This window comes from Leptosomus discolor, chromosome 1 (genome assembly GCF_034619465.1).
Source record: "Leptosomus discolor isolate bLepDis1 chromosome 1, bLepDis1.hap2, whole genome shotgun sequence".
NCBI lineage: Eukaryota > Metazoa > Chordata > Aves > Leptosomiformes > Leptosomidae > Leptosomus > Leptosomus discolor.
The window spans coordinates 179,148,269-179,171,056 of NC_141391.1; the positions used below are offsets into that span (position 1 = coordinate 179,148,269).

Below are 22,788 nucleotides of genomic sequence, written 5' to 3' on the forward strand. Positions count from 1 at the left end.
AGTTACAGTAAAACAGCAACAAAACACTACCCCTGCTTCAGACTTGGCTGAAAGCTCTTTAAGACAAAAGACTGCATCTGGAGACATGCAGGGGAGTAACAGAAAACTGTCCATCGTCTCATAAGGCAGTGGGCTCAGCACAGCAGCTGTAACACAGGCAGAGAAGCTGTCCACCATTTCAGTCCTAAGTGGTCTCTGCCAAAGGAAATCTCCATGCTTTGGACAACTTTCCACTGAATTGGTGGGTGGGGTGCAGGATTCTGCTCCACAGAGACAGCAGCCATATGTGCATAACAGCAGGCATCCTCACGTTCCCAGAGCCAGACCACTGAGAAAAATGCGCAGAGCAGTAGATTAATTTCTTGTGAAAAGTAAGTTAAGAAGATGTGGGGGGAGAAGATGCATATGCTTATTGAAGAAATTACGCCTTCAGGATAAAGTAATATTAAAAAGGTACACCTTGATGTATAAAGATGCTAGGGGTAATGGGTGGACAAAAAGCTGGACATGAGCTGGTAACGCGTACTCACAGCCCACAAAGCCAACCGTATCCCTGGCTACATCAAGAGTAGTGTGGCCAACAGGTCGAGGGAGGTGATTCTGCTCCTCTACTCTGCCCTGGTGAGACCCCACCTGCAGTGCTGCATTGATCTCTGGAGTCCTCAGCCCAAGAAAGACACTGACCTGTTGGAGTGAGTCCAGAGGAGGGCCACAAAAATGATCAGGGGACTGGAGCACCTCCCCTGTGAGGACAGGCTGAGAGAGTTGGGGTTGTTCAGCTTGGAGAAGAGAAGGCTCCAACGAGACCTTATAGTGGCCTTCCAGTGCCTAAAGGGAGCCTGTAAGAAAAATGGGGGCAAACTTTTTAGCAGGGCCTCTTGTGATAGGACAAGGACTAATGCTTTTAAGCTAAAAGGGGGTAGATTTAGACTGGATATAAGGAAGATATTTTTTACAGTGAGGGTGGTGAAACACTGCAACAGCCTGCCCAGAGAGGTGGTAGATGCCAAATCCCTGGAAACATTCAAGTCCAGGTTGGACGGGGCTCTCAGCACCCTGATCTAGCTAAAGATGTCCCTGCTGACTGGAGGGGGGATGGATTAGGTGACCTTTAAAGGTCACTTCCAACCCAAACTATTATATGATTCTCTGAATCTGTGATTGTAATTTTGGGGTACCATGCTACACTAATCAAAAAACAATAATGACCCATGTTATAAACCACAAAAAGTAGCAAAGCATGGGGATTTAACAATCTATTCTGTCAAGGTAGTTTGATAAGTAGTCAGTAACATGCTGACACTCCCTACTTTGGTTGTGAAAGTCATCTTAGCTCCCTTGTATGAAAGGCACTCTTCAGAAAAGACAGTCTGTCATTCGCGGCGTAGTCAGAAGCAATCTTATAACTTATATTGTATCAAAAAAATACTGCTTTTGCCAGAAAATTTGGGTTCATCAAAGTTCTATGAAATATTTATATATTGTTATAAAATTCTGGAAAATATCTCTTTTCAGAACAAAAAAATCAGGAAATCATTTGTCTCTTCTGTTACACGTTATTAATTCCATTACATGTATTTTATACCAAAGCCTTCAGAAGTAGTAGCTGTCCAACACAGCATCATGTCAAATTATGCCTTACAGTTGATAGAGCTTTCACTCATGACATGATCCGTCAAAATGTATTATGTTCATTTATGTTTTACTAGCATTTCTAAAAACAGGTGATCACAAAAGTTTACTACATTACTAGTGTGAAGAGGAGTTTAATTCTAGAAGTATATTGTCATTTTTAATACTACCCTTGATTGTGTTAGGGAGTTAGCCTGTAATGATTTTTCACAATACAGAAAATTAAACTACAAAATTTCCCAGTGACTTAAAAAAATTTCTTTTATAGTGTCAATATGTGTATCTACATCAATGTGTGCGAGATGTGTTAAGAGCCAGAAAACTTCGCAGTGAACAAGAAAATCCCTTATTTCCAATATATGAAAATGTGAATCCAGAATATCACAGAGGTAAGTGCAAGCTTGTCAAATTATAAAATGTTTCAAATGTAATAGCTCATTGGCAATGTAATTGAGGGGAAAAGTGAGCTATCCATTGCCATTGATATTTGTTCTCTTCCTGGACCTTCATTTCTTCACTCCTCTGCTCTTGTCACTCTTGCAATTGCATCTTTATTTCCTCTGTTAGTGGTCATTATAACATCTCTTGCTGCTCCTACCTTACCTTCATGCTCTCTCTGTCTCACATTTCATGATTCCTATGCTGTTGAGGGAACCAAACCCATTCCCTATCATGATGTTTGATTCCTCCTTTACCTCACCAGTGTTTACACCATCCGCTTTTAAGCACACTGGGGCCACTGGCTGGATGCGCTGGGCTCTTCTGTCGTTCACGAAGTTTGATTTCTGTCCTGAATCACCTTCATTTGCTGTTGACCATGTAGGCGGTCATAGGAGACTTCCCATCTGCCTTGACTGGACAATGTAGGTGTCCAAGGCTGTGCTTTGTCTTTCTCCCCCAACTCTCCATCCTTGTAGGCTCTTGTTCCTAGCCTGTGTCCAGTCCCTTGGCAATAGGAATTGCAGGAATAGCAAACCTGGCACTAGCACTGCCCTTCACCTCCTGTTCTCATGGCCAGAGGACCAGCCTGGAGAAGCTGTAAGCAGAAGTGACCCGTGTGTCCTGGTAGAGCTGATTCCTAAGGGCTGTAGAAGTTTTCAGAGTCAAACAGCAGGATCCTATTAGCTCCTCAAATTTGGACATTAGGAATTGAGATTGTACAATGAGAGATCAAAATAATTATCTGAATCTAGCCCATAGAAATGAGTGTTGTCATCAACAGGCGTGGAGGAGGCCAAGGACTGAAATAACCAGGGTTCCACAAGTTGGGAATGCTAGCAAAAGCAGCGGTGGGATCTGCTCTTTAGCTGTCACATCAGTCACCAGCCAGCACTGCTGCCACACAACCACCTTTCAGAGCACCATAATCAGCTGGCAAAGTTGAACGTGAAGCCACCTGGGTTATTTTGTTTTTCCTAATCTCAGTTTTCCTTGCTTTCAGATGCTGTTTATTCAAGGCACTGAGAATGTTACAGACATCTGCTTTTGTCACCACATTCGTTAACTAGGGGTTTTGTTTGCATTTTTTTTATGTATGTATTTCATGCACTAGAAAGGTGCCAGACCTTTCTGTTGAGACTGTGTATAATTTATTGGTCTGCTGGTTTTTTTAAAGATATATAATTTAAATGTAATAGATATTAATGTATATAATTGTATTTTGGCATTATGTAAATATGTATTTTTTCTATATTGTTAATATTAAGCTTCAGATAATACTATTTTTTTCTTATCACGGTTTTTATGAACTGTTCTACATAAACTATTTTAAATTGTATGGCTAACAGGACTGCTGCGTTCAGGGCAGTATTGGCATGTAACACACAGGAAAAATCCTATAAGGAAAACCTCATTTTTTTTAACTACTTCAGTGTTTGTGAGATGAAATAAGCTACTATTAAGCAAGAAAACAGTAGTCCTGTATAGGAATTACAATGCTACTCTAAACTTACTGCTTTTGATCTGACAAAAATAGGTGTAACCCATAACAAAATGGCATACCTTTTACAGAATTCATAAACAGCCGAGCAAAACAGGATCCACCTCACTAGAAGCAACTGTTTCAGTCTAATGTGACATAGTAGAAAAATATCAGACAACATACACTGCTGTGAAGTCTAGCAGACCTTCCCCCCACACCTGTTTTTAGGGGAGACAGGTCACATTCTGATTTCTTTACACTGGTTTTAGAGAGCAGAATCAGACCACAGCCTGTGTCTGTGCATTTTCACGTGCGTATAATTACAATAAGAAAGGTGTTCAAGGAAACACCTCAGACATTCGTGTTAACAGACATGTAAGAATGTGAAGTCTGGCAACTTCCATGGCTCATTAAAAACAATGCTGTACCATGACAGCTGAAATAGTAAAGCGATTATAAACGTGTTGAAATAAAGACATACAAAGGTCTATATCCCACAGTTCATACAACTGGCTTCGGCCTTAAGCCGCTTGCAGCATAGCCGCCTTGGTCCAAATGTTGGTCTCCTCCAAATGCCACTTGCTTTCACGAAGGGAAGGCATGGCCCCAGCATGTCCGCATAGAAAGACTCCTCCACTCAGGTGTTGCTTGATGTCACCACCACAAGCGCAGTTGGAATAGAAAAAGGCTCATCAGTAAACCAAGGGATGAAGGCTGGCGGGGCTGTGCTAATCATCGGATGACTCAAAGCATTTAGTGATTAGCAAGAAGTACCATTGAAGAGCACTCACCAGGTATCCGGCCCTGCCAAGCGGATTAGGTGCCTCCTCTCTCCTCTGCAAAGAGGCTTCTCATTCAAGGGGCTGAACACTCTGCTCAGCTCTTCTTTGTCTTTATAAAACACTCTTCAAACAAATAAAGGCAGTGCACAGTGTTTCTCCATCACAAAAAGAAGGAAAGACGTGATAGTTCTCCTTTCATGTGTCTACCCATACTTTACCTAGAGAAAACTTAGCCTGCCGCTGAAGACAAGTTCCACTAGAAAGACTAAATTCCACTTTTATTCTGGAGACAAATACTTCTGAAGACCTCCTGACAACCAGCCAATACATCTAAGTGCCTAACAGAGGAATTGCTGTGGCCCTGGGCCAAGACTACTGTGATTTTACCGTGACTTATTGGAGCCACACTCTCCTTGCGGTAGGAACACCTGCCTGACAGTGGCTGAAGAAATCTGCTGGGCAGCTCTGACATAATTTTCTTGAATTATTCCAAAGCAGAACCAGCAGGACTGTGCACATCCATGTCACACTGGTTTTCCTAAAGAGAAGGAAACAGCCTGATAGTCATTCCTCCTTCCTGCTCCATCTGGAGTCTTATCCTTTCTTGACTAAATATCCTCATGTGCCTAAGCAGCCACCCTTCGTGTCAGCTTTCACAGCTGCTCAGGACATGTAAGCTTGGTTAACCTTTTAGGTGCCTCTGTATGAAAATACTGCTAATTCTTCTTGTACATCGTCTTTGACCCTGCACAAACCTCAGGATTCACCACCCTTAGTGGGAACTGAAGAAGAAGGGAACTAGCATTATAGTGGAAGCCATTTTCACAGAGGAAAATCTAAGCAAAACGACAAAGAAAGTGCCAGTTTTCTGCAGGCTCCTTTTTTCTCTTGTTTCCTTTAGTAGATAGACTCTAGCTTAGGAAGCAAGGACAAACAAGGATGGCAGCTTTAGATTGATTATTGACCCTGCTAATAACAGCTGAACTTAGGGCATCATGAAAATTCCCGTTGTGTTACGTGTGCTGCATTTAGTCCTTTCTTTTTGCAGCGGTAGCTGAGGAATGAGGATCACCATGTTAGTTACCAGCAGTACAATTACACTGTGAGGACATACCAAATGTACCCTATAAATTATCTCACACTGTGTATCACTGTGTCATTTTTTATGCTGAGGGAAATGGAGCTCGCTCAATAATTTGTGATCTGAGGGCAGAAGTCTGACTGTATACTATGTATGCGTGTTGTTCGTCATTTTCAGAGAGACACATCGTTCTGCGCTTTATTTTAACACTGTTGCTCAGCTCCCTCCTCTGCACCTACAGAGTTCACAAGTGTGCACCCAGCATGATGATGTCGTAGCAGACAGCTATGTTCATCTTTTCTCTCAGCTAATAATGGACACAGTTCGTAAGCCTCTTCCTCCTCATCACTTAATAACATGACAGATGACCTTAAACACTCTGGCACAATGCTCCTGAGCAGCTTTACATCTCTGCCTAGCTAGGTCGTGCGTGAGACTGTACACACACTTTATTGCTCTGGTTCTGCTTTCTAGCCAATTCTGCTCATATGAAACCAGTGTAAATCCACTGAGAACAAGTAAAAAGTATCTATGTAGCATTTTGTTAATATAAGACACCTACTTACCAGTATGATTAATTATATTTACTGTGCCTCTAAGCTGAATAACAGGACTGATGGGAAATTCTTAATGTAACAAGAATGGACTTGAAGGAGCCTGTGCACTGAACAAAGACAGCTTTTAAGGAGAAAGACATCCTCCGCTGAAGAGGGTGTTTCTCTTTTGAATGTCCACGAGTGATGTTCAGAATTCACTTCTTGTTGTTTCCCGATACTAATGTTATAAAGCATGACTAGTGTTGTTGCTGATCCATAAGCTAAGATTTGCACACTTGGAGCCCAGTCCTGTGAATCTCTGCATTGCCTACAAAGCTACCTGAGTACTTTTCGTGGAAGTCAACTGGAATGCTTGCCTGAAGAATACCGTTCCACTTCTGAAGCACTTGCAGGGTTGGGCTTTTAGGTTAATTCAAATTTTTGTATTGAACGTTATTTAATAATGAAAAAATTGTAATTAATATTTTTTTAATCTGTGCAATACAATTACAAGATCCACTACCGATTGTATAAAAAAAAAAAATATTTTGCATAGCTGGAGTTGATAAATGATATTTTTTGTTACTAATGGAACACAAAAGTGGGTGAGAGAAATAGGCATACTGTGAAGATGTCATAAAAGTGCAACTTTATACGTTTTTCTCTGCTGCTATAGTTATTTATACAGCTTATATACGTGCCTAAAATTGCCAGAAATATTATTTTATGCCTTGATATACTATGAATTTCCTTTCAGTTGTAGAACAGAGAAAAGAAAATGTGTGAGCTTTAAGTTTGTATTATATATTGTATACGGTTATTTACGCTTTGACTTTGAAAGCAATAAGTTAAATACTAGGCAGACAGGAGTACATGAGCACTTAGCTGTGCTCCTCAGCCTGGGAGCTAACACGTGGGCTAGAGGGATGAGAACAACCGTCTAATCGCTGTATTGGCATCCCCTCCCAGGGCCACAGGCCGGAGAAACGTTGACATTGAGACATGCAGCCTACCGCCGCCACAGCTTCGCCACCACGGCGCCGCGTGGAGGTGCCAACGTTTGTCCAGGTTCCTTTCAGTCCTGCCGACGTGGGGTTTGCGTGAAGGAACCGCGGTATAGAATGAGCGCCGCTCCCCTGGCAGCCCCGTCACTTGCGTCCGGGCTCTGGAGCTGTGAGCTCTGGGACCTGTAGTCCCAGGGGGCTGCAACTTTGAGCAGGAGATGAGGGTGCACCCCAGTGCTTAGGCTGCTCGCTGTGGACACTGTGCCCTCACTGTCCCTCTCAGGCTGCTGAAGTCAAAACTCCTGACCGGTTGGTAGCACCGCTATGGCCAAAGCAAACTGGTCTGTTATCAGAGACCTCTCGGATCAACAGCTAGTTCAGACTGGGATTTGGTTTTTAAGACTGGCAGGAAATACTGGAGACTAGGGACTAGCTAAATTTTGCAAGTACTGTGGAATTTGGGCACTTACAGTGTCATTGATGCTGGTAGGTTGTTACGCATAATGATTTGATTGTTTCTTAGTTCATTTGAAAGCTAAAGAAATACTGTAAGTAACATCAAGTAGCTAAATATATATTGCTCTGCAGCAGGGCAGTATGTTATAGTTAAAAACCCCACAATTTTAAGTGTGGCTAGCCGCAAATTCTTTGCCAGTGCCTGGAGTAAAGTGTCTGAAAAACATCTTCAGCACATATTCCATTCTAATATGCTATATAATTACTTACATTTGTGTTCCTGACAAACACTGGGTGAACACAGAATTGTGCTACTATTGTCGATTTAATTTATGCATTTCTTAGGTATATTTTTCTATTTTTTAGCTACAGTCAACAAATCGAATATATTTGAGTGTATTTTACACATTTTTATGAATAGTTCATGAATAAAACATTCATTTAAAAAAGTCACTTCCTCATCTTCTGTTTGACTGCCTTTGCATTATGGATTTTGTTGTCCTGCTGCTCAGAGAAAAGGTCGTAAGTGAGTTTGATTTCAAGTGAGATGGTCTTCAGAGAACATTAAATTCATCAGAAGCCTCAGCCTGTTGGGGGAAAGGGGGCTCTGCTGTTGCCCGCTGGCCGAATTAGTGCCCATGCGGAAAGACACCGTTGTTCCCTTCGCCTCCTCGGTTCTCTGCCCTCCTCCTTTAATAACCCAGATACTATCTGGGTTACTCAATGGGCATTTCAAACAACAGCGCGTCTTGAACTTGGCTACCCGTTATTTTAGAGACATTTCGCCAGGCAGCTGTACCAATTAACACCGCACTGGAGCTCCATCGCTGCCTACCACCCGAGGATCAGAGCCATGCTTTTTAACAAATTTGTTTCTTCCCCTCCCACTCTCCACAATGCTTAAAAACCATTAGCATTCTTGTGGGTTCAGGGTGCCTGGCAGTAGTGTGCTTATTGCCAACGCTCTGTGTCTCAGTTATTCCTTATTTGTCATCAGAAGCGTTTAGGACAAGTTAATTCTGTTTATTTAAAAGGAAGAATGATTTATTAGCTTCTATTTTGTGCTGTGAACTATTTGCTGAGGGGATGTGTACTGAAGGCTGAGGGAGTTGTTAGATTTTCTCTTTGTGATACAAAAGCTTCCCGCTGAGCCATACTCTGTCCTGAAGCCAACAGAGACACAAAGGAGCAATAATAAAGGTAAAATAATGTACAGTTAATATCTCCACAGAAAAAGAAACATGGCCAGCATTGCAGACAAGAAGAAATATGAATGATTTACAAGGTACAGCAAGGAAACTGGAACACAGAGGGTCTCTTCTAGTTTGGCCAGAATGCAGTGGTCAGTTCCCGATACTGCCAGAATCAAGTTTTTAACTTTAGACCTGATTTTTACCTGGGCTTCGTGCCTGTGAGTTGGCTGTTTTGTCTGGTAAGTCATTTCCTATACCAGTGCTAGATAATAGTTTCCTCTCTCTGCCAGTCCCGATCTTCACTATCAGCTGGTTTCCTAAGCCCTAGAAATAGCTGCTGGTGTCAGACGTCTCACGGCAGGCGCGACGTGGCAATACCAGTATGTCAGCAAATACCACAAGTGAAAATTTCAAGTGTCACTAACCAAGCCTTTGCGCATCACTCTCATACAATACCAGTCCTGACCTGTCCAAAAACTCCCATCAACATCAACAGAAGAAGAAGAAGAAAAAAAAGATAAAAAGAGCATTCCAATTAATTTCAATTAATTTGAGGAAAATGTCGCATTTTGGAGGAGCTGCAAAAGCCAGACCCACTTTTCCGATTCTCAAGGTCAGTGATGCGTGAGGCTGTGGGACGCGCCTTGCGGTGGCTGCCAACAGGCCATGCACGGCTGCCCGATTGCCGGGAGGGAGGTGGCAGTGACGCCACAGTCATCGCCGCGGCTGGGCTGTATCGATCGCTGAGCTGCTGATGGCCACCCCTTTGGATTGATCCGCTGGTTTTCATCACGCAGCGGCTGCGGGTGCTGTCTCTGCTTGCTGGGCGGGCAGCCATGCTGGGCGTGTGCGCCCAGGAGCACACAGGGCAGAGCAGGACCCAGCAGCATCGCCAGGTGAGGGTCTTCAGGCACAAATAGCCCTGGGGCCTTCATTGCTGCTTGTATCTGCATGACCAGGCGTGCATCCTGCATGCTTTTTGGAGTCTGGCTGCTGCAGGTATCTGACATCCTCTTTATACCCAAGTTAGATGCCAACTCTCATTTGCATCATGTGAAACCTCTCCACAACAAGCAGCTTTGCTTGGGATGAGGGATGGTCTCTGCTCCCAGGGGCTTGGAGTAGTCATCAGCACCGAGCAGGCTAGGAGGTGCCAAGGTCCAAGGGCAAAGCTTTTTGTAGACCTCAAAGTCTTTAAGTCTCCAGGCAAAACATTACCTTAGCATGTACAGCTTTGCTGTTGAAGAGGTCCTGGGGCCCCCAAAAGAGACTGAAGTCCCCCTGAGGTCTGTCACTGACCAGGCAGGGTCCCCACCAGCATGGGGAGGGTCCACACCAAGCCCAGCTGCAGGCTGCCCTCCCCACCCCTTCTGACTCCAGCGGATGCCTCCATTCCCAGGCTCAAGGGCCAAGAGCATGAGAGCACCGCCAAGAGCCAGGCCGACAGGGTGACAGCCATGGCCTTGTGCAGCAGCCGAATGCTGGACACTGAGTGCTGCTGGCAAGTGCTGCGACGGCTGGGCCAGACATTTCTGTACGCGGCCTTCCCCACACATGCCAAAATCCCTGCCAAGTTACACGCCGTGTCCTTGCTTGTCTTTGGCGTTCAAGCACCCAGGCCTGTTTATGTGCCAAATCAATAGCGGAGAGCAGCTGGAGCAGCTACCTCTTACGGAGGGTAAAGGCAGAGTTTTCCTGCTCTCCCTGCAGCAGCGAGGCCACACAACCTGGTCGACAGGTGCCACCTGAGACTTGCAATTTGAGTCTTCTCAGGACAAGGGGCCCAAACCCAGGTATTTCTACCCCTACAAATCTTCACCCACTGCTCAAGGAGAGGCACTGTGCTCTCTAAAAGACAGGGCACAGGCATGAAGGGGTGAGCTGAGTGAATGCCTCTTGGGGGCACATGTCTCCCAGCAGCCCTGTTTCATGGAACAGCTGGAACAGCTCTCATAGATGCTTTTTATATGTACCTGTCTCAGCTAGGCTGCTTTGCACCAAGCCTTAATACCAGGCACCTTTTCCTGAGTGATGTCCAAGCGCACCCTTCTGCATAGGTCCAAAGCCTGTGCAGGAGAAAGCCATTGATCAGGCTAATATAACACCTCCATAGGTTATCAGGAACATGAATTTGGCTTTGGGCTGGTCCTTCCTTCTTGTGGAGAACAACGTGCATTCATTAAGTGCTTCTCTCCACTTCTAGTGGAGCTGTAGCACTCCCATCAGCTCAGAAATGATTGCATTGCCTCTTGGATATGGGAGTCAAGCACCCAGATAGTATTGAGTTATACATGCCACATGCAGGCTGCACGCAAGAGGCACTGACCAAGCCACAGCCTAACCCTAGCTCCCTCCATCTCCTCAAACCTGTTGTGGCAATCACCTCTGGCATCTCAGGTCTGAAGTACCTTCTGGAGGAGCTCATTGACTGCGGAGAAAGAGCAAATACCAGGAGTGTTTCCATCTGATCACACATAAACATTTCCAGCAGAGAGATGTCTATCTATCCAGGGTAATCATCCCAGACTGCCCTTATGACTGCTTATCCCTAAGCAGCCAAAGGGGTTTGAAAGACCCCAGAGGTATGTCTCTAAACAAAGACACAGAAAGTGGTTAGATTGAAAAAGCAGTCATCTTGGTAGACTTCTACAGTACCTAATGTAGATGTCCATGGGCTTAAATAAACATGTTAGTATCCCTGTATCATGGTCACGTTTGGGGGTGGACTAGGAGTTGAGGACCTTCACCTGCTCAATGAAGGTGGTCCTGGGGCCTCCCTGGGGGCTTCAGACCCTCGCAGCTCCATAGGAGCTGCTCCACATTTCCATAATAAAGCTCTAAATTTAAGCGATACCCTTTGGAGTCATGCTCAGAGGTCTGTCACTAAACTAAAACTCAAGCCCAGTTCTCACACTAGTTCAGCTTCTTCCCCAGACCTACAGCCAGTGAGCATGATAGATTTGCAGCTGAAGCGTCTCCACTAATCATCAGAGTAGCAAAGTGCTGGGGGAAAGTAGTGCCAGAGGCCTCTTCAGAGAGGAAAGAAAATGTGTTGGGTTGTGGGGCTCCACAGGACACCAGCACTAGATCACTGCATCATTCTGCAAGTGTGAAGGAATCATCAGGGAATACATACTGCTTTAGAAATTCTCCCTGTCCTTGGCATAGACATACACATATATGTCAATAGGGATGGCAACATATTTCAAATTCATTTGTTTGCATTGCCACATGATACAAAGTTCTGAAAATCATTTTCACTTTGCAAACTGTATTAGAAGGGTTTAGAATTATCTGTTCCCACTGCAATAGAATCATAGAATGTATTGGGTTGGAAGGGACCTTTAAAGGTCATCTAGTCCAATCCCCTACAATAAGCAGGGACATCTCTAACTAGGTCAGGTTGCTGAATGCCCCATCAAGCCTGACCTTGAATGTCCCCAGGGATGGGGCTTCCACTGCCTTTCTGGGCAACCTGTTCCAGTGATCCACCACCCCCATCTTAAAGAACATTTTCCTAATGTCCAACCTAAATCTACCCTTTTCTAGCTTAAAACAATTACCCCTTGTCCAATCGCTACAAACCCTTGTGAACAGTTCTTCCCCTGCCTTTTATAGGCCCCTTGCAGACATTGGAAGGTCGCTACAAAGTCTCCCCAGAGTCTTCTCTTCTCCAGGCTGAACAACCCCAACTCTCTCAGCCTGTCCTCATAGGGGAGGGGCTCCAGCCCCCTGATCATTTTCGTGGCCTTCCTCTGGACATGCTCCAACACGTCCACTTCCTTCTTGTGTTGGGGGCTCCAGAGCTGGACACAGCACTCCAGGTGGGGTCTCATCAGGGCAGAGTAGAGGGACAGAATCACCTTTCTCCATCTGCTGGCCACACTTCTTTTGATGCAGGACACAAGTGGCTTTCTGGGCTGCAATTGTGTGTTGGTGGCTCATGTCCAGCTTCTCATCCACTAGTACCCCCAAGTCTTTTTCCACAGGGCTGCTCTCTATCACGTCTTCTCCCAGCCTGCATTGATACTGGCAGTTGCCCCAGCCCAGGTGCAGGACCCCACACTTGGCCTTGTTGAACCTCAAGAAGTTCACCTAGGCCCACCTCTCCAGCTTGTCCAGGTCCTTCTGAATGGCATCCCATCCCTCTGGCACATTGACTGCACCACCCAGCTTGGTGTCATCAGCACCTAATCATGAGAACTTTCCCACTCCGATTGGATACGGGGGACAAACGCATCCAGTTTCTGCCCAGATCAAGTCTGAGGCTGTAGCACAGCCAGCACAGAAAGAAGACCCTTCAATTCTGTTTTCCATCCCATGGAGAGTAAAGAATCTTGAAATTAAAAAAGAGACTAGTGGCATTACAGATAAGAAAGCCCAAACTTCCTGGAAAATCAAACACAGACCAGGTGGCTTGTAGTAAAACTACCCAAAGAGATTCGGTATGAGCTGAGCTACACTGTAAAAACACAGAGTAAAAATAATTGGATGCAGAAAGCAAAGTGAAGGTGGTCAGAATGCTCTACACAGCTTGGCTAGGAAGAAAATGGAATGAAAATAAAGGACAGCTACAGAAAGGTCCATGTGTTAATTGGGGACATTTCTTCTGCCTGTCAATGACTGAAGGAGCAGTAATGAAACCACTAGGAAAAAAAGACAGATACTTGCAAAGGCAATAAAGAGGTATATAATGTCCAAAGTAACAAGCAGATCAGAAAAGATATGCTCAAGACACCGCGCATGATAAATGCCAATGTCCTATTATCTTATCACTGGATCTAAAAGATACCTGGAGCCAAATTATTTGTGAGAATCCAACTTTGAGAGAACAAACTGGCAGACAACTGGAATTAATTAATGCCCTACAGATCTGTGCTAGAAAGGTTGGAGAGCACTAAAAATATCCGAGGAGCCTGTTTCTTTACACATCATGCCAATTAGATCTGGTCAGGCTGTGACAAATTTTCTGTAAACATTCTGGTGAACAAGCAATTCCTTCAGCCCCTCCAGCAGCTCCCACGGTGGCTGAAATCTTGCCTTTAAGATGCCTGAAATTTCAATGGCAAAAATGGGGGAGGGAAAAAGCAGAAGGAAGAGCTGGTGTCAAGTACGTTGTTGTTGATGAACCAGGGCAGGTAGGAAAATTTCAGATCCTTGACCTGGCAATGTTCTTGAGCATGGATTTATGTTTACTTCTGTGGGATTAGACCTAAACATTTTGTTGTACTGAGTCCATTAGAGGAAAAGGAGAAAAGACAGAAAATATGGTGAGTGAACTTCTACTGCTCTTGTCTAGGGAAGACACATCCGTTTGTGTGTGGGGAAAAAACGTGCATGCATCCATGCCGGGACGGGAAGGCAGCTAGGAAGAAGGATAAAGCCACCAAAGACCTCCACCAACTTTACAGTGATATATTTCATTTCCCTTCTCTCTATGCCGCGCTGTCAGATTAGATGAAAGAAAACCCTGTGAAGGACCCTATGGTGCAATCATTTGGGCCAGACCACATCACGCTCTGAGCAAGGGCTGAGATTGAGCAGTGCAACGTGCGCCTCGCCCAGGAGGTCATCACACCGAGGTGGGACCCACTCCTCCTTCCTCGCTCAGCCTCACCATGGAAAATCGCACTCAAATTGTCTGAGCAAGCTGCTGCTGTCCCCGAGGGAGCGGCTCTCGCCTGCCTCCTCCTCTCTCGCCCCTGTGCCGCCCACTCGTTCCCACATCTCTCTGCTCGTTGCCACTCGGCGCAACAGACTGGGGAAGTGATCTGTGTTAAAATTACCTTGTCATCAACAAAAACAAATGGCTATTTTTAATCTCCCCAGTCTGTTCCAGGAGACAGCATCTGAGGTTTTTATGCAGCCATGCGCTGGCAAGGCACTGGTTGTCAGACATCACTCTTTTTGCTTCTCAGACCTTCCCCTGCTCCCTTAGCCCAGCTGCTCTGGCAGAGCGTGACCTGCCCCTCACCAGTCCCACCAGGCTGCCCCCAGAAAATGAGCCTCCAACCCACCTCGGTCCCCAGCCTGCAACCTACATCTGTCAGGACCAGGAACGATGGGTTTGTAAAAAAGTGGGTCTAACACTAACTTTTCCATAGGTGCAAGTATGACTGATGGCTGGGAACCAGCTTTGAAGAAGAAGGAAGCAGAGAAAGGGAAAGAAATTCTCTGGACAGCAGGAGGAGGATGGATAGTGGTTCACGCCCTGTGTTATGCCAAGAGCATGAAAGCCCAGGGGTTGGACTTTGTTCCCTGCATGGACCTCCTCCAGGGAGACGGTGAAGCTGAGGGTCTTGTTATTGTGACCAGCTCCCCTTGCTGCTGAAATGTTTATGTCTTCTAGTACCCGTACACTGAAAGGGAAAATGGGGTGCAGAGACTTCACAAACAAATTTCTCCATATTCTCCCCCCTCTAGTTCTTATCTCTGTAATTAAATTATGCAGCTGAGGAAAGTGGTTTGGAAAACAGATGGCATGCAAGATGCTGTAGAAAACAGTGCTGCATTTTAAACCTTACAGCAGAGACACAGACAGATTTGGGTGGTACACAGGCCTTGAAGTTATTGAACTTCAAAGTCTGCTTGTGCGATGGCCTTTAACCAGTAGAAATGAATGGCCCTCTATCTTCCAACTTGATACTCACAATTAAGTATTAAAATCAAGCTTTTCCCCAAACATTGTGGCTGGTCTAATTTGCCACACAAGTTGGTGTGACCTAACCATGGTTCCTGTTAAACATCAATGGTAGGAAATATAGGATTTGAGTAAGATGGGATCTTGAAGCAAGCACTTTAGCCTAGCACTAGTCTGAAAAGTAAGATAGAAAGACGCAAAAAATAGCAGATCATTATTTAATCTATGTGAGGCTCTAAGCCCATTCTCCCACTCTCCTCCTTATATTTAAGACCACGACGGGGCCACATGAACTCGACGGGGCAGGGCTGGGTGAGGACCAAGTGCCACAGCTGCTGTCAGCGTGAATGCCGTGTTCCCAGACTTGCTGGAGAAGCACCACGTGGTGGGAGCCCACTGCTGCCTCCCAGTAGCTACGTGCCCAGTGGGAAAGGAGAAGGGGAGCTCTTTGGCTAATGTAGACGAGGAAAGGCATTTGCCAATGGCATCTGCCTCTGGATCAGCGTTAAAAATGTCTTCACTCAAAACTTAGATGGTAAAAGAGATTGTGCTAGCTTGTATTGGATGGGGCTGCTGCCTCTTTCCAGGAAAACGGCATGGTCATCAAATCCCACCCTCTGAAACAGTGCTGGAGATCGCCTTGTTGTAATGAAAACCATCATGAGAGGAGCTAGGGGAGCCCTACGGCTGGCAGCTGTTTCCACTGCTGAGTATATTTCCACGCAAAGCTGGAGGTAATTCTCAGAGAGACTAATAAATTGAACATAAAGAGTTTAAACCATCCGGATAAATAACGGCAGATGTTTAGGGAAGGAATAACAGGCAAAAGTATGAGTTATGCAGTGCCTGCAGTTCAAAGAAAATTAGTTCAAACTGTGAGGGCATTGTTCAGAGGAACAGTAAGGGATAAAGCAACTGGGGGAGGGAGGAAGGGCAGGAAAGGCTCTCTCCCTTCCCTCAGACACGTGAGTACCATCCCCAGCTAGGCTGGTGAGCCACTGCTTTGTCGCCAAACTGGCATCCAGCACTTGCAGTGAAAGCCAAAGCAAGCACCATCACTTCCAATCGCGCATCCCGGCCTGCAGCTCTGGCTCCCCCAGAGCATTATTAGCATTTAATGGGGTCGCTGATGTGCAGAAACGCTGCGACCCACTACAAAACTTGCATCTTCCTGGGGATGTTTTCAGCAAAGGACAAGAAACTGGGCTAGTAGCTGGGGTAGGGACTGAGGAACCAGGATCCCTGCATATCATATCAATCTCTGTTTCACTGTCCAACCTTGCACATAACACGTAACCTCTGCAGGCAGCAGTTCAGCTGCCTGTAAAAGAAAATCTCACTTCCCAGGGATGTGAGGAGAACTGCGGTCCAATTTAATCCCTGTTTGAAATACACTATGAAAAATAACTGTGCTGCCAACCGTCTTCTTCCTTACCCAAGGACAGCACATGTTTTAACATGGTACATTTGCCAGAATTGACTCTCTTGAAAGGGGACGCAAAACCTCGATTGCCAGAAAGGTTGCAGCACTTCTTACGTGTTTTTTTCTCAGATTTCGTACGGGATAATACGTAGTGTTTAAATGGAGAGGGCCAAATTATCAGAACACTTTTGAGCTACATGAGTATTGCTAATAGCAATGCTTGACTTGGCAACACAGTCTTCAAGGTTATTTAGCAAAGCACAGAATGTACATGAAACAATACAAAAAGTTAATTCTAATATGTCTTTGCAAAAGAAGTTTGAAACTAATCAATTTGGCTTTTCACTTTTATTTTGCCTTTTTGTTTTGGCTATCAATAAAAGCAACCTTGAAAATGCAACATAAGAAGAATTAGACAGGCGTGATAGAGGAACAATAAACCAAGGAGGACTGCAGGTTGGTACAGAATGTCTTCGATCATTATAAAGCTAATTATTGAGAGAGACAGCTCGGTGTGCATGAATACAGAATAATGATCAGTTTGGTAAACCTTTACTGCAAAATACATATGTATTTGTGTGCCTGGAGAAAGGGTGCTTAAGAAGGAAGCAACAGAGTGAAATCAAAAAGCTTGTGCGTCACTCCAATAGCAGGATAGAAGGAAGGAACAACTCCCAATCCATCTTACTCGGAGGCACAGTTAACGCTGCAACAAGCCTCTGCTATGCAGCCGTATGTTAATTGCCTTATTGCTCCAAACTGGGCTATAAATCTTTACAGGTGTTGTGAGTTTCAAGATAGGTCAAGACATAACTTAAACAGTAGGTCATTAAAAACTGATTTGAAATATGCCTAAACCTTCTTTAATTTTGCTCACTTTTCGCAGCGCAAATTCCTTTGGCAGGCGTGCGTGTCCTGTAAGTGAGGAAATAAGTTGCTGTCAAGTAACTAACTTGGGTGCATGACTATGTGTTTTATGCCCAAAAGGAGGAAAAACCAACCTAAGCCCAAACCTCTTGACATTGATGACAGTGAATTTTGAGATGTTCAGCCCTGGCGATGTCCTGCTTGCTGCATCCACTTGTGCAAACTCCTTCCCCTGGGGAAGAGTTTAGGCAACGGTTCTGTGGCCATGCACGGGTTTGCAGCAGAAATGTGTTGCTTTTTGGGAAGAAAAATCAGTGTGATGGTCCTGAAGCTGCAATAACAAAGCCTGAACTAGCAGAGCCTGGCGGCGTTCCACACACACACACACCGCCCCCGCCCCCATGCTGACCCCAACACACAGCCTTAGGCATCAAAAACTGCCCGAATTGCTGCAAAAATCCCGTGCAACACTGCTCTAAATGTGCCCTCAATTTCAACATAAAAAGAATGGGAAATACACATTGCTCTGAGCAAAACAGATTTAAAACAAAAGGTTGATACAGGTTAAAAAAACCAACATGGTAGCCTAGAAGTCACTGAATGACAGCTACTGGAGAAAAGGCTGTGATTTCAGCCCAAGACACCAGCTAAATGCCATCAAAGTCAGGATTAACTAGGAGTGATCGCACTAGCGTGCAGTCTAGCATCTAACTGGAGGCTTTAGAGTCACACTTTTGCTTGCTAAGACGTTTCCTCCCACCAAACATTATATTTGCTCTGTCCCTCCTGTCCTCATTTATTACCTTGTATAAGTAATATTACCTTGTTCCAGGAATAGAAAAGACATTTTATTCTTCTGCTAATATTCTTATCTCCTCATATTTGCTGTTGAATCACCTGGCCGTCAAACTGGAGCTCACAAACCTCCTGATCCGGCATATTTTAAAAAATTCAATTAATTTGCCCTTTACTTTGCCATTTCATATCATGAATAAAGCTACTGAGACACCTCACCCCACACCTGCGCTCAGTGTCTCGCTGTTCATTATTGCTTTGTGTTGACAGTTCTGCAGCCCATTTTCAGTCTCCCCTTGCTTGTTGCCATCCTGATCTAAATTAATTTTTTCAATAAGATCTTGAGGCATTATTTAAAATGCTCCCTACGGTGTATTGCTTCCCGTATACGTCTCCATTAGTCTCCAGTTTGGCTGTAAAAAAAGCAGCAAAGTTCACAGGGCATTATTTGCTTTTAATACACCAGAATCATTTACTGCCTGTGATTCATTTATCTGGATACTTGTAGATTCAAAGCATATGCTCTGTATTTTCGATAAGGATTGAAAATTAATCCATCAAAAGCAAGAGAAAAGAAAAACTAGCTATCTCCAGAATTTCCTTTTTTTTTTTTTTTCCTTTGGTATCAGATCCATTTTTCATGATTTTCAGAAAAAAAATAGGTAGGATCTAGGCTACCCGCCATTCAGACGTACTGACTGCTGTATATTTATTTGGTCCTTCCAAACTAGTCTCCCCCGCCTAAAAACAGACTTCCTGACAATTTTCAATTTTTAATTGTCTCAAACATTATTCTTCAGAGGAATAGTGCAGAAAAATATAGTTCAGCCCTTTTAATTCCACAAAAGATTTCATTTGCTGCCAAACCCACAGCCCTCCCAGTGTTTGGCATTTGCCCTTAGATGGACGCGCTCTTCGTGTTGGCCCCGGGTCATGTTCTACCCCCCGCAGCCCCGCACCCTGGCAGAGTTTCCAAAATCCAGGCCCGCAGCAAACACCAAATATTACATCCCGGAGATGATGCTGCCTCCAACCTCTGCAGCGGAGACGGGGCGAGCACTCTGCCCCTTCGCCTGTGGGTACCATGAGCCAAACCAGATGGCTGCAAGGGGGGAAAGGGGCTGGGGAAGAGCTGCTTTCCTGCCAAGTGGAGAAGTGCTGCGGCGCTGCTCAAAGCAGCTGACCTGCAAAACTCAGGTTGCAGCCTCACAAACTTTCGGTGTATGGGTCTGTGCTTCTTGCATCGAGATACATTGAACTGAAATGCAGCCATGTGCGTATATTGAAGACACAGGCTTCAATATTGCCACATGCTCCGATAGGTACGATCAGAAATTTCTCCTTATCTGAAGTCTGGATTCATCATAATCCCACAGTGAGGGAATGGAAATGGCCTAAAAGTTGGCTTTTTGGAGCTTTTGAAACAAAACATTAGCTGCTTGCATCTGTTTTTGAATTGATCCTGCTGTATGGGGTCCAAAGAGTTGAAGTATTTTGTCCAGAAACCATCAGTTGCTATCAGTTGCTGAACAAGCAATTATATGAAAAGGCTTAGTAGCTGATTTTTTCCAACTGCTTTTAGTCAATGACAATTGGCATGCAAATATAGAGACAAACCTTATATTAGCTGAAAAGTTATAAAAAAGTTATGTTACATAAGGTAATGTTTGACACTGCATTAGCTCATTGAATTAAATTACTGGCAGGCTTTTTTTTTGTTTTTAAATGCAATATCAAAGGTGATTTAGGTAACTTTTACTGCATTTCTGAGAGAGTTCTTTCAGGTTGATTGCTGTACGTGCTGTTTGGAAATTGTTTGTGTATTGTAGGTCTGTACGTAATTTTACAGCTATGCCAACATATTTTATATCAAAATTTTATATCCAAATTACAGCTCTATAATTTAATTCTTTTTCTTCTTATTGCGTCTCCAACCATACATCCCATGCATGCAAAGTGATTTCTTGGCTTACAAGACTTAAAACCACTAGATCACCAAGGAGCTGTGAATTAAACACAGTGCAAGTAATGACGGCATTCGTGTTAGTATATCAAACCAGAAAGAAAATTGCACAGGCTCTCAAATATCAAACTTTGGGGTTGATTCCTTTGGTGGGTCTGTGACCTGACAAGGCTGTATGATTAATTGCACACATATTCCCTCAGAGGTTTTCCTGCTCATGCTTTCTGCAGCAAAGATTGTTAGCTTGACAGATCAGCGTAGCAACCTCTTAAGATGCCAGAAAGGGAAGGGGCTGGTTTCTGATTGAAAGTTAATGGAGGAATAGCAGCTGCTCCATGCTGAGACAAAAAAAAAAAAGCAGCTTTTGATTCTCAGAGAAATGACACACAGAAATAAGCTGATTTTTTGATAATGCCAACTATAGGATTTCTGTCAGGGACTGTAAGAAAATATTCTCATGATACAATAGGCTTCATAATTAGGAATTCTGCTGTGCTTCCTTTCATCTGGTTACCTAAATGCAAGCTGTGGCCTGAGTTTTTTTCTTTTCTTATTAAACACTGTTCTAGGTGTCTCTTCTTCCATGTGTTTATTCTTGGCATTAAGATTTATTCTTGGTGTTAAGATTTGTTCCTGGCTTTAAGACTTTTGGTCATTTAGGCTAAAGTTTGCAGAAACACAGATTCAGCAGGCAGCTCCCGTACTTGCAATGCTGAGCGAAGGTGCTGGCACAGCATGTTCCTTCTGTAAAAAGGCAATCCACACTGTCCCAGCATCGTACCAGACCCACACAGACATTGACTGCCCAGTCTACAATAGTCTCAGTTTTTCAAGTAAGGCCTAAACCCCTCACAAACTGCATTAGACACTTCCTCAAGGTTACTTATCTGTGAAAGTCCAGCAGACTGTGCTGGACCCCTGTCAAAGGGCTATGCTTACACCAGAAGTAACAGGTAATGACTTTTAAAAATGCTGCTGGATACCCCCATGACATTCCTCATCTGCTCCTGGCGTTGAATTGAATTCTCAATTTAGAAGCTAAATTTTCTAATGCGTTGGGAAGTCTTGTCTGTTACTGGCAACACAGAAGCACACAAAGCAGGAAAAGCGCAACAAACACCACTCCTATTACTTCAACTTTTAAAATGAGCGTAAGCAGCTAGCAGAGAAAGATACTATATAAACAAAATGATTTAATTGCACTGCATGAAAGAGAAGGCAGGTCTCACTGAAGCAGAGCAGCAGACAGCATGACGGAACAAAATTCCTCAAAGCGATAGCAAATAAATATTAAATAAAATGCAAAAGTCAACTCTGCAGATGGCTCTGGAAACAGCAGCCGCTCTGGCTGTAAATAAGCTTCAGAGAATATGCCGCAAAAACTGGAAAGCCACAAAGCCAAGGGGGAAATCAGTGAATAATCCGCTAGAAGGAAATCCCCAGCTTCCACGATCAAGTATGGGGATTAGAAAGACATTTCTAAATCAACGAGGTGCAGGCTGGGACAGAAAAGTGAATTTTGGGAAATTTTTTTTTTTCCCCTCTGCATCACATACTGCCAAGCCAGGGAGATACTTACTGCCTGTCTTTGCACGCCAATTTAGATGTTTAATTTGGGACATTAATCTCTCTGCAAAATGATTTAATATCATCCTTGTAGCTATTACTTAGTTCCAGAGGCCTTCACAAACAGCATTTCTAAGAGATTTAAGGATATGATTGCCAATCATGCAAGCTGCATCAACTCTTCACTTCTTGCCTTTGCTCAGTGAATCAGCTGCACAGTTCAGTCACAAAAGCTTCTGGAGCAAAGCGAGAGAGGATTTTGTTAATCTGGATTTGTGAGCCCCGAGCTACTGGCTTAAAAATCCATGGTGAATCTGTGTCACGGTGTATTTCCTTTTCCCTTGGGCAAACTAAGGATGTATATATGCAGCAAATCAGGGCTATTCCCCTTCCCCCTAAGAAGTTATGAAGAGCAAATAGAAGAGGGGAACTTACCGGGACATCACCCAGATAACCAAACCACCCCATTGCAGCAGCTTTCTATGATTTGCAGAGTGTGAAAAAGTCATACATAAAAAAACATAGTCACCAGCTCCCCCAAATCAGACACACGTTTGCGGTGTTTCCACAGGTTGCCGAGGCGCGAGAATCGCAGAGATGCGAGCGAGGCCACAGCAGTGAGACACACGTGGAAGCAAACGTCGCGTCCTTTGCAGACCAGCGCTTCCAGAAGTCGGCAGGGTTTCATCCGACAGGCTGAGCGCTTACAGCCTCTCCTCATCCAGTATATCCAGTGCTATCCTTTTTGGCAGGCTGAGACAGAGAGTACCTGTGTGAGCCTGACAACCAGCACCTCCAAAGTGGTGAAGTTTAAAACGGACAATTGGGAAATTTTCGTGCAAGCAGCACTTTCCATCCACAGAACTGGAAGCGCTTGAACATGTGCAACAAACACTAATCAGATTTTTAATACAGAGTAACTAGTCAAG

At 44.3% G+C, this 22,788-nt stretch overlaps 1 protein-coding gene across 2 annotated transcripts in view; it reads left to right on the forward strand.

Moving 5' to 3' along the window:
• The window catches only part of PTPRB (protein tyrosine phosphatase receptor type B), a 61,526-nt gene extending 58,430 nt beyond the window's left edge, over positions 1-3,096 (forward strand). Inside the window, exons 33-34 of one of the 2 annotated variants that reach the window (XM_086471770.1) lie at positions 1,901-2,021; positions 3,074-3,096. In XM_086471770.1, coding sequence (XP_086327896.1) covers positions 1,901-2,021; positions 3,074-3,096 — 144 coding nt within the window. Of the gene's footprint in view, positions 1-1,900; positions 2,048-3,073 lie in introns of those variants that run through there. The other variant, XM_086471764.1, reaches the window with a different exon arrangement.
• Positions 3,097-22,788: the final 19,692 nt, after the last annotated feature.